This window comes from Carcharhinus amblyrhynchos, chromosome 33 (genome assembly GCF_965287045.1).
Source record: "Carcharhinus amblyrhynchos chromosome 33, sCarAmb.v2.hapA, whole genome shotgun sequence".
Lineage (NCBI taxonomy): Eukaryota > Metazoa > Chordata > Chondrichthyes > Carcharhiniformes > Carcharhinidae > Carcharhinus > Carcharhinus amblyrhynchos.
In genome coordinates this window covers 20,981,707-20,993,738 of record NC_137356.1, presented here as the reverse complement: position 1 = coordinate 20,993,738, position 12,032 = coordinate 20,981,707, and the positions used below count along the sequence as shown (strand labels likewise).

Genomic DNA, 12,032 nt, shown 5'->3' with positions numbered 1-12,032 from the left:
GGGTGAAGGGACTGGGGGAGGGGAGTGAGGGGGTGTCCCAGGGGTGAAGGGACTGGGGGAGGGGAGTGAGGGGGTGTCCCAGGGGTGAAGGGACTGGGGGAGGGGAGTGAGGGGGTGTCCCAGGAGATGACAGGACTGGGGGAGGGATGTGAGTGGGTGTCCCAGGAGGCGACAGGAGTGGAGGAGGGGAGTGAGGGGGTGTCCCAGGAGGTGACAGGACTTGGGGAGGGGAGTGAGGGGGTGTAATAGAAGTAATCAATGTCTGGTCCGCGAAACAATGCCTCCCAAATCACAGAATGTTAACAGGGCACTCAATACAATCCAAAAACACATTCAAGATTCTTCAACTTACAAAGCCCTATTTGCGTATGTACCAGACTACATACATAAGCAAACAAGGTGATAAAAGCCCTATTTGTGTACATAAACAAAGGTATACGTGCCAAACTGCACAAGCAAGTAAATAAAGGTGATGCACAGTAACTCACGTAATCGCGTGAAGTACTCGGGAACAACGCGTGAACACTCTCAGGACTGTCATTGATTGGATATCAGAGCAGAGGAATGAGCCTGATCAACTCATTCCTCAGCCTTTAAAAAGGGGGATTCCCATTGTCTCGGTGGACGCTCAACCATGGGATAAGCGCGCATCGCCCGGTCGTTATCGGGACAACGTGTTGGTCCTTCACCGAGACTGAAAAGGGCTCCCCAGTGGTTGGAAGGATGAAGGCACAGTCCTGATGGTAAATATACGTAACTCTTCTTCTTAATACCGTCTGTATACTGCAATTGTAGCTGTTCTTCTTCTTGAGTGCTGAATACTCTCTGTAAACTGTAATTGTAGCTGTTCTTCTTTTTGAGTGCTTAATACTGAATGTATAATGTAATTGTATACCATAGATAAAAAAGGATAGATAAGTAAGGATAAATAAAGGTACGAAGTGTGAACCTAATCTTGTTGTATACCAAATCATTCTCTCACTCTCTTGAGTCTCCTGCAAAATTATAACTTTCGTACCATAACAGGGGGTGTCCCTGGGGGTGAAGGGACTGGGGGAGGGAAGTGAGGGGGTGTCCCAGAGTGTGACGGAACTGGGGGAGGGGAGTGAGGGGGTGTCCCAGAGAGTGACGGAACTGGGGGAGGGGAGTGAGGGGGTGTCCCAGAGTGTGACGGAACTGGGGGAGGGGAGTGAGGGGGTGTCCCAGGGGGTGAAGGAACTGGGGGAGGGGAGTGAGGGGGTGTCCCAGGAGGTGACACTATCTCTGCAGGGCACTGAGGCCAGCATCGCAAGGACGGTGAGCTTGGCGCAAGACGGGCGCTCCATGGCAGCAGATGTCCGCACCGTGGCTCAGGTCATGAGGTCCGTGTCCAGGGTGGAGGACGTGGGGACCCACAAGTGTCAGCACCAGGGGATGGTGGGGTCTGACTCCAGCTGCCCCTCCCTCCCCTGAGAGCCTGAAGGGAAGAGGATCAGCAGGAGTCCAGCCCGGGACCCTCCTGCTGGATTAACTCCCACCCAGAGCCCTCGGCTGAGCTTTAGTAAGGCCCCCTGACCTTTCCCCCCTGCCCCCTGACCCACCCTTCATTGAATAGAATAAAGTGACGTTAGATAACTTATATCGTTGTACTATATATAATGTACCACATGTATAATCTCAGAAAGTTATATCAATCAATTCCAGCCCTTTTATTCATTTATTTTTCAAAGAACAAAGAGAACAAAGAACAACACAGCAACGGGAAACAGGCCCTTCGGCCCAACAAGCCTGTGCCGCCATTTTAATATTACCAGTCCCCCTCTCCACCCATGACCCCTATCTATTGTTTTTATGGCAATCCACAGTGAGGGAAACTAATTTAGGATTACTTCCAATCAGCCTAACAGCACATCTTTGGGGTGTGGGAGGAAACCGGAGCACCCGGAGAAAACCCACGCAAGCACGGGGAGAATGTGCAAACTCCCACAGACACCGGCCCAAATCCATGTGTCTGCACAGCAAACAGTGATAGTCACTGAGCTGTCGTCTTGCCCAGTATCTGGCCCAGTTTAAGCACACACTAACGACATGAAGCACTCGGCCAATCTCGAACAACCAAGAGCAGCCCCAGTACGACCAATCGCGTGTATGCCCCTCGTTGGACAACAAGGCGGACCGACTTAAAACCTGTGAATTAAGAGAGAAAAAACATTATTATCATCCCATATCCCTTTCCATTACCAGGGTTGTCCACTGTTTATGAACTTTATTTAAAACAATCTCCTATATCCTCCCATCTCCAACCCACTCATGTGCCTGTCTAAGTTACTCTTAAACAACTCCAGCGTGCCTGCCTCCACCACCTTGCTTGGCAGAGCATTCCATACCCCCACTACCCTCTGTGTGAAAAACCTCCCTCTAATATCTGTGTGAAACCTCTCCCCCCTCACCTTCAGCCCGTGGCCCCTTGTACTGTGTGTCTGTAACATAGGAAATCGCTTACCTCTGTTTACTCTATCTATACCCTTCATAATCTTATATACCTCTATTAGATCCCGCCTCAGTCGCCGTCTTTCAAGTTTTAATGCCATCTAAAAGCCCTAACACTTCTTCCCTCGTAATACAAAAATCTTTCACTTGGTCTACAGCTCCCTCAATGACCCTACTAGACATCAAGCCCCTCTCCTCCATGAATACCGACGCAAAGTATTCATTCAGGATCTCCCCCATTCCCTCAGACTCTAAGCACAATTCCCCACGTCTGTCCCTGAGAGGTCCGATTTTACCCCGAGCCACCCTTTTGTTCCTAACATAGGAGTAAAACGCCTTTGGATTTTCCTTAATCTTACCTGCCAAAGCCCCCTTTTTGCCCTCCTAACTCCCCTTTTGAGACCCCTCCTACTCTCTCTGTATTCCTCCAACGCTCTCTCCGTTCCCAGCTGCTTAGACCTGACATACGCCTCTTGTTTCTTCCTAACCAGGTCTTCTATACCTCTAGTAATCCACGGCTCTCTAATCCTACCTTTCCCATCCTTCCTCCTAACTGGCACATGCCTTTCCTGCACCCATTGCAGTTTTCCCTTGAAAGACTCAGTCTCAGTTGACAGTCTGTGTGGAGTTTGCACATTCTCCTACAAGCCAAAGGTGTGCGGTTTGGGTCGGCTGGCCACACTGAATTGCCTCTTAGCCCCCGACCCTAACAGGGTAAATATGCAAGGTTTTGTGGTTCGGGCCTGAGTGGGATTGTCAGTGCAAGCTTGATGGGCTGAATGTGAGGTAATGCATTTTGGAAGGTCTAAAACAGATAAGAAATATACAGTAAATGGCAGAAGCCTTCAGAGTATTGATAGACAAAGGGATCTGGGTGTCTGGGTAGACAGGTCACTGAAAGTGGCAATGCAGGTGGAGAAGGTAGTCAAGAAGGCATACGGCATGCTTGCCTTCATCGGCTGGGGCACTGAGTTTAAAAATTGGCAAGTCATGTTGCAGCTTTATAGAACCTTAGTTTGGGTGAACTTGGAATATAGTGTTGAATTCTGGTCACCAGACTAACAGAAGGATGTGGAGGCTTTGAGAACATAGAACAGAGAACACTACAGCACAAACAGGCCCTTCGGCCCACAAGTTCCGCCAGTCACATCGAAACCTACTAAGCCATAGACCTATCTATAACCCCAATCCCATTAGATCCCAGAGACTCATCCAGAAGTCTTTTAAAAGACCCCAGCGAGTTCGCCTCCACCACCACCGACGGCAGCCGATTCCATTCACTAACCACCCTCTGAGTGAAAAACTTACCCCGAACATCTCCTCTGTACTTGCTTCCCTGCACCTTAAGTCTGTGTCCTCTCGTAGCCACCATTTCAGCCCTGGGAAATAGCCTCCGAGAATCCACCCTATCTATTCCTCTCAACATCTTATAAGCCTCTATCAGGTCGCCTCTCAACCTTCGTCTCTCCAGGGAGAAGAGTCCCAGCTCCCTCAACCTATCTTCATAAGGCATGCCTCCCAATCCAGGCAACATCCTTGTAAATCTCCTCTGCACCCTCTCAATACCTTCCACATCCTTCCTGTAGTGAGGCGACCAGAACTGCGCACAGTACTCCAACTGGGGTCTGACAAGGGTCTTATAAAGTTGCAGCATTACCTCCCGACTCCTAAACTCAATCCCTCGATTAATGAAGGCCAGTACACCATACGCCTTCTTGACCACATCCTCCACCTGCGAGGCCTTCTGCTCCTCAACACTGCTAAGACTCCTACCCTTGATATTGTATTCCTTCACCCCACTGGACCGGCCAAAATGGACCACGACACATTTATCCACGTTGAAGTCCATCTGCCACTTCTCTGCCCAGTCTTGCATCCTATCTATGTCCTGCTGCAACTTCTGACATCCCTCCAGACTATCCACAACACCACCAACCTTCGTATCGTCGGCGAACTTACTCACCCATCCCTCCACTTCCTCATCCAGGTCATTTATGAAAATGACAAACAGCAAGGGTCCGAGAACAGATCCCTGGGGCACTCCTCTGGTGACCGACCTCCATGCAGAAAAAGACTCATCCAAAACCACTCTCTGCCTTCTGCAGGCAAGCCAGTTCTGGATCCACAAGGCCAAAGCCCCTTGGATCCCATGCCCTCTCACCTTCTCAAGAAGTCTTGCATGGGGTACCTGACCAAACGCCTTGCTGAAGTCCATGTAAACCACATCCACCGCTCTTCCTTCATCAATGTGTTCAATCACATTCTCAAAGAACTCAACTAGGCTCGTAAGGCACGACCTGCCCTTGACAAAGCCGTGCTGACTATTTCTGATCATTCTAAACTTCTCTAAATGCTCATAAAACTTGTCCCTCAGAATCCTCTCCATCAACTTACCAACCACTGAGGTCAGACTCACCACTCGGTAATTTCCCGGGCTATCCCTGTTCCCTTTCTTGAAAATAGGAACCACATCCGCAATCCTCCAATCCTCCAGAACCTCTCCTGTCTCCATCGATGACGCAAAGATCATCGCCAGGGGCTCTGCAATCACTTCCCTCACCTCCCACAGTAACCTGGGGTACATCCCATCCGGTCCCGGTGACTTATCTTTCCTTCATAGAATTTAAAAGTTCCAACACATCCTCTTTCTTAACATCCACATACTCAGTCTTTTCAGTCTGCCGCAAACCTGTAGTACAACCTCCCAGATCACTTTCCACCGTGAATACCGAGGCAAAGTACTCATTAAGCACCTCTGCCATTTCTTCCGGTTCCACACAGACTTTTCCCCCTTCACCTTTTATCGGTCCAATCCCTTCTCTTCTCATCCTTTTACTCTTCACATATTTGTAGAAGGCCTTGGGATTCTCCTTAATCTTACCCACCAAGGCCTTCTCATGTCCCCTTCTGGCTCTTATTTATTTATCATTTCTAATTATTTATTATATAATAATTAAATTTTAATTATATCACAATTATAATAACTATTATATTATTTTATATTTATTTGTCCATATAAATAATTTGCAGGAAAATGTAACTGGTTTGTTTGGGAAGTTTGCAGACAGCACAAAGGTTGGTGGATTTGCGGATCGCGATGAGGACCATCAGAGGATACAGCAGGATATCGATTAGTTGGAGGCTTGGGTGGAGATGTGGCAGATGGAGTTTAATCTGGACAAATGTGAGGGAATGCATTTTGGAAGGTCTAATACAAATAGGAAATATACAGTAAATGGCAGAGTATTGATAGGGAAAGTGATCTGGGTGTACAGGTACACAGGTCACTGAAAGAGGCAATGCAGGTGGAGAAGGTAGTCAAGAAGGCATACGGCATGCTTGCCTTCATCGGCCGGGGCACTGAGTTTAAAAATTGGCAAGTCATGTTGCAGCTTTATAGAACCTTAGTGAGGCCGCATTTGGAATATAGAGTTCAATCCTGGTCACCACACTACCAGAAGGATGTGGAAGCTTTGGAGAGGGTGTAGAAAAGATTTACCAGGATGTTGTCTGGTATGGAGGGCATCAGTTATGAGAATATGGATGTTGAAGAAAGTTTGTTTGTTCCCGCAGGAATGACGGAGATTCAGGGGTGACCTGATAGAAGTCGACACTGTCAGCCGACAAGGCCTGTGGAGGATCATGTCAATGTTCGGCTGCCCCCCCAGATTCATTCAGATGGAATGCCAGTTCCATGATGGTACGATGGCCAGAGCACTGGACGGCAGAGAAACTTTGAAGGATTTCCCAGTCACCAATGGTGTCAAACACCCAGACTGTTCAGCATGATGTTTACTGCCATGCTGAATGATGTATTCCAGGACAGTGTTGCTGGAATCAGCCGAAAGTACAGAGTGGATGGGAAACTCTTCAACCTGAGGAGACTTCAAGCCATTACCAAAGTGAAGGAGACTGTTCTGAGACACTTCCTCTTTGCCGATGACTGCGCCCTGTTTACTGGCTCAGAGCAAGAGATACAAGTCAGTATGGACAAATTTTCCACAACTTGTGACAACTTTGAACTCACCATCAACATTAAAAAGACTGAAGTCATGCACCAGCCTGCTCCTCATGTACCGTACACAGAACCCATAATCACAATCAAAGGACAGAAACTACAGGCAGTGGACCAGTTCACTGATCTTAGCAGCACCCTCTCCCAAGCAGTGACTATTGATACAGAAGTTAACTGCAGAATAGCAAAGGCAAGTTCTGCTTTCGGTAGACTGCGCTCCACTGTATGGGAACGTCAAGGAATCAGCTCACAAACAAAACTGAAGGTCTACAGCACCGCGGTACTCACTACCCTCCTATATGCCTGTGAAATGTGGACTGTCTATCGAAGGCATGCAAGACAGCTCAATCATTTCCACATGACTTGTCTTCGCAGAATATTACACATTAGATGGCAAGACAAAGTACCAGACACTGAAGTTCTCTCTGGAGCGAGTCTGCCATCAGTCCCCACACGGCTGATGAGAGCACAGACCCGGTGGGCAGGTCATGTCATTGTTATCGGACAATAAATTTTCTGAAATTGGGTACACAATATGGAAGCAGAGTAAAGTTGCACTCAGAGCCTCCCCACTAAAGGTCACAAGGAAACAGACACAGACTCGCAGGCAAGGACATGCTTTTAGAATGCAAATGAGGGCTCGCACACAAAGAGAACCGGACAGGATGGCACCTACAGGATGGAAATTAAAAAGTACACCCCCATCCAACCAAATCAGCACCTCTGCTCTAATCAAGCAACCCTCTATGGAGAAACCTAAGGATTAGCATAACTAAGGAAGCATCCCTGGCCCCACAAACTTCCTGAGATCAGTCAAACACCCATTGTTCAAACCCCGGAGATTCTAGACCATTAATAAACTCATCAGACAGAAACGATTAACACACACTTAAAAACATCGTTACAATACTTGAAGACATCGAAACAGGATGGTCAGAGTCGAATCCTGGAAACAAAACATTAGTATTTGAATTGTACAATGTATTGAAGTTCAGGTATAACTGTAACCCATTGCGGCGGGTCTTTAGAGTGCTTTCGGGACAGTTCGGTCTGTCTGTCCTGACTGCACCTCCATCGACGTTAAAATAAAGCTGTCCCGCTGTTGAACCTGACCCTGAGTCCGGAGTGATCGTGTCCGCCCACTCGCGCTAACATCATCCATTTGCTGGACGAGCGCATATCCAAGCAGCTCCTTTTTGGGGAACTCTCTGCTGGAAGAAGCTCACATGGAGGGCAGAGGAAACATTACAAAAATACACTAAAGTCCTCCCTGAAGTCGCTTGACATAAACACGACCACCTGGGAAAGACTGGCACAAAACCGCCCTACCTGCTGCTGCCTCACCCACAAAGGCTGTCAAGCTTATGAAGCAAGGTGCAGTGCTGAAGCACAACTTAAACACCAGTTGCACAAATCCAGAGCCACCAGCGCAACAACTACAGTGCCCACACAAATCTGCCCAATATGTGCCAGGACATTCCATACCCGAATTGGCCCTGATCAGTCATCTTCGGACACACCGCAACCAGCCTCAAAATGACTCATGGTGTCGAGGTCCTGATGGATGAACAACAAGATTGTGAGGCATGGACAAGGTGGACAGTAAGAAGCTTTTTCCCTGGGTGCAAGAGTCACTTACGAGGAAGCAGAGGTTTAAGGTGCCAGGGGCAAGGTTTAAAGGAGATATACGAGGCAGATTTTTGACACAGGTGATGGTGGATGCCTGGAACCCATTGCTGGGGGAAGGAATGGAAGCAGATACAACAGTGAGTTTTAAGGGGCGTCTTGAAAAATCCATGAATAGAATGGGAATAGAGGATATGATCTGCGGAAGGGGAGAGGGTTTTAGTTCAGTCGGGCAGCATGGTCGGTACAGGCTTGGAGGGCCAAAGGGCTGTTCCTGCCCTGTAAATTCTTTGTTCTTTGGTTGTTGTTATTTGTTGAACGCTTTCCCTTTCTGTCCGTCCAGTGTCTGCTTAGCTGCATTTTTGAAAATCTCAGAAGGTTCGAATTGAAATATTGAAAACATTGTGTTTGTTTATTCATTGTCAGTAATGTTAATCCCCAGAGAAACTCCTCTCTGTGGATTCCACTCCCAGATAAATGTGAGGCTTCTTTCAATGTCCTTCCACAATTCCTCAGTAACCTCGAGTGCTGACTGGTTCACTCTCTGCTGCCAAACTACAAACATGCTTCGGGAATTCTCAATAACCTTCCGTGTGGTACACACACTCTGGGAAGTGCAGAAGATATATTATCCCATCATCGCTGCTCTTGGCGTTCCCTGTAAGTGTCGCTGTTAACTCCATGCATCATGTTTAACTGTGGCATTTCTCCTCTGTACTTCCGGATTCCTTTCACTCTCTCAGCTCATTGATGGCCCTGGTAAGTAACATATGCTGAATTAGTGCTGTTGATGGTGAAGAAACATGAAGTATGAACTTATTGGAAAAGTTCCCGCTGGGCCACATTTTAATCCAGATGCCCACAGACTCAGCTGACATTAGATAAACTCTCAATAAAATAACGAATGCTCTGTAAAAGTAATAATCATTGATCAATTAATCTCCTACAGTTATGTACACTCTTCCATATAACCAGTATTTGTGGTAAACATGTTGGATTGACAGGGATTTTGTGAGCTAAATTGCAATTTGCCATGTTCAGAGTGTTCTATGTATCTGTCTCCATGTGTCACACTGGAACATATCTGCCTAATTCTGTTTGTTACACGATCACCTCCTCACTTTGCCAGATGTTTCATTCTTTTACTGAATTGGCGTGGGCTTCTGTGTGTTCAGCATTTATTGCCCAATCGTTCTTGCTCTTGGGACAGTGCAGATGAAGCAGCTTTTGCTCTGCTGCTATATTTTGTGACATCGGAACGCCAGCAATTCCAGACTCCACGGACTTTTACTCGGAAACCATGAAGGAACAGCAGTATATTCCCAAGCCAGGACACGGAATAAAATTCTGATGCTTGCTGTACCAGGACATAGCAAGCTTTGATAGTTTAACACATCATTTGGACACAATGCCTGATGTAAAACTGCATGTTGCTCTTTGCTCAGTTATGTTTTCAAGACTTTATTTGCATTTCCAAGTCTTTATTCTGCACACATTTTCAGATGTAGAGCAGCAATGTGACAGAGTTGTGATAAATATGCAGACAAAGAGTTGAACATCAAGTCCCTGCCGTGCAGAAGGAGACCACTGAATTTGCACGGATTTGGCGACACAGCATCTTACCTGACCCCCTCCCTCTCCCCTTCACAACACTTAAGAAGCATTCAGAGGAACACTGCAAACACCATTGCATCCAACACAATGCAGGAAGTGCTGGGAAATGGGACTGGGCTTGTGCGTGCATCATCACACGGGGCACTGCATTGAGAAGTAGCACGTTTCACCTCCACATTTCTGAGTTAGTCTGAAAGTGTAGCAAAATACCCTATCATTTTTCACACAGTAATTGGATAAGTTGTCCATGGATGTTGCCTGATGTGGCTCTGTTGGCAAGGATGCTGAGATTTCTATGTTCCTCTTCCAATAATGCCAACTTTAATCTCCCCTGAACAATCTGCCTCGGCAATGCTGTTCCCTGGACAAGCTCTGTCTCAATGGAGTGTGGGGAGGAGGAGAGTTTGATGCCCCAGCGCTGAACTGGACTGTGAACCCGTACTGTTTCCACATTTGTGCACTTTCTTCGAACAATCGGTGAACAGTGATCACAGGAATATCCACGCCCCAAATCTCCCTCCCAGGCAACAGCAGCCTGATATCTATTACAGTTAAAGCCCAATTCTACACAGCTTTCAGCTCTTTCCAAGTTTGGGTGATTGCTGCTTTCACAAACAATAGCTTGTTATTTTCTACAAGATGGAGCAGCAATCCCCCATCTCAGGAATGACATTTCTTAACGTTTGCAGCAGATTCTGAAAGTCGTGCTGGTTTGGTGCATTGGCCGTGCTAAATTCCCCCTCAGTGTCCCCGAACAGGTGCAGAAGTGTGGCGACTCGGGGATTTTTCACAGTAACTTCATTGCAGTGTCAATTTAAGTGTATTTGTGACACGAATGAATGCATTTTAACTTTAAGAACTCAGATTCTGTATCTATTATGGATAGTTTGATCCTGTTTGGTTCTTTATTTCACAGTCCATTGCTGTTTTTGCAAAGTCTATCTCCAACAGGAGAAACTCTCACAAAGAAGACACTCTCATTATATGTAGTGATGAAAATTCTAATTTCAGACTGAAATCTCATTGAATACTGCTGCTTTTTCTTTTGCAAACTCCCTTACAGTGAACTTAGTGACGATTGTGATCCTATCTCAAGGACGATGTGGTCTCTCGAAATGTGTCGCTCGATACCTGGTTTCCATGGCAGTGGCAGATCTACTGGTTATTATAGTTGATGTGATACTCAGACAGATTCCCATTGCTCACGTCACACACTTCCTTTTTGTACAGAACATTAAATTATGTAATATACACGGCGTCCTGCTTTATGCAATAACTGACTGTTCAGTCTGGTACACAGTTGCTTTTACCTTTGATCGATTTGTGGCAATTTGTTGTCAGAAGTTGAAAGCAAAATATTGCACAGAGAGAACAGCGACCATAGTTGTGGGAAGCGTGACGGTGCTGTTCTTATTGAAAAATACTTTCTGGTATTTTATTTTGAGCAGTGAATATCTACTGTTTAACATTCCTTGGTTTTGTTACGTGTTAGACACCTTTCTTCTTTCTAGGGTATGGGGAGCAGTAGAAACAATACATTATATTTTAACTCCGTTTGTTCCTTTCTTTCTGATCCTTCTGCTCAATGCGCTGACTGTTAGACACATTCTGGTGTCGAGCGGGGCCCGGAGGAGACTCCGGCTCCACAGCAGTGGGAAGAATCCCAGTGATCCTGAAATTGAGAAGCGAAGAAAATCCATCATTTTACTCTTTGTCATCTCAGGAAATTTTATCTTGCTCTGGGTGATGTTTCTGGTGAATTCTATATACTTGCGAATTATCACGTTGGAAGATAATGCATCAATTAGCATTTCAGATGTCCTACAAGAAATCGGTTTTATGCTTCAGCTTTTGAGTTCTTGCACAAACACCTGCATTTATGCAGCAACTCAGAATAAATTCCGTAACGAATTCAAGTCGCTGCTGAAATATCCCATCAGTCTGATCTTGAAATGTTGCTGGGGAAACAAATAGAAATTAAAACATGCCCAGCTGGCTCCGGGAATACAAACAAAGAGCAAAACATCCCGTAATCGATTCCTATTTCATTGTTAGCTTCAACAAATATGCAGCAATTTGACTTCATGCGAGAAACTGGATAAATCATTCCAACCTTTAACATGTTAACAAAATACGATAAACAAACAACTTTCCACCTGGATCAAATAATCTGCTTGTTCTTTCTCTTGTTGTATATTTTTTATTCATTTATGTGATGTGGGTGTTGCTGGCTGCAACCAGCATTTATTGTCCATCCCAAACTGCCCCCCATTTCAGAGCACATTTGAGAGTCACCCACACACCTGGA

General features: G+C 46.2%; 1 protein-coding gene across 1 annotated transcript; it reads left to right on the top strand.

The window, feature by feature from the left end:
• The first annotated feature begins 8,673 nt into the window (after window positions 1–8,673).
• On the top strand, window positions 8,674–11,698 carry LOC145360936 (putative G-protein coupled receptor 139). Its single transcript, XM_080216442.1, has 2 exons — window positions 8,674–8,770; window positions 10,788–11,698. The coding sequence occupies exons 1-2, from the start codon at window positions 8,674–8,676 to the stop codon at window positions 11,696–11,698; spliced, it is 1,008 nt and encodes a 335-aa protein (XP_080072568.1).
• Window positions 11,699–12,032: the final 334 nt, after the last annotated feature.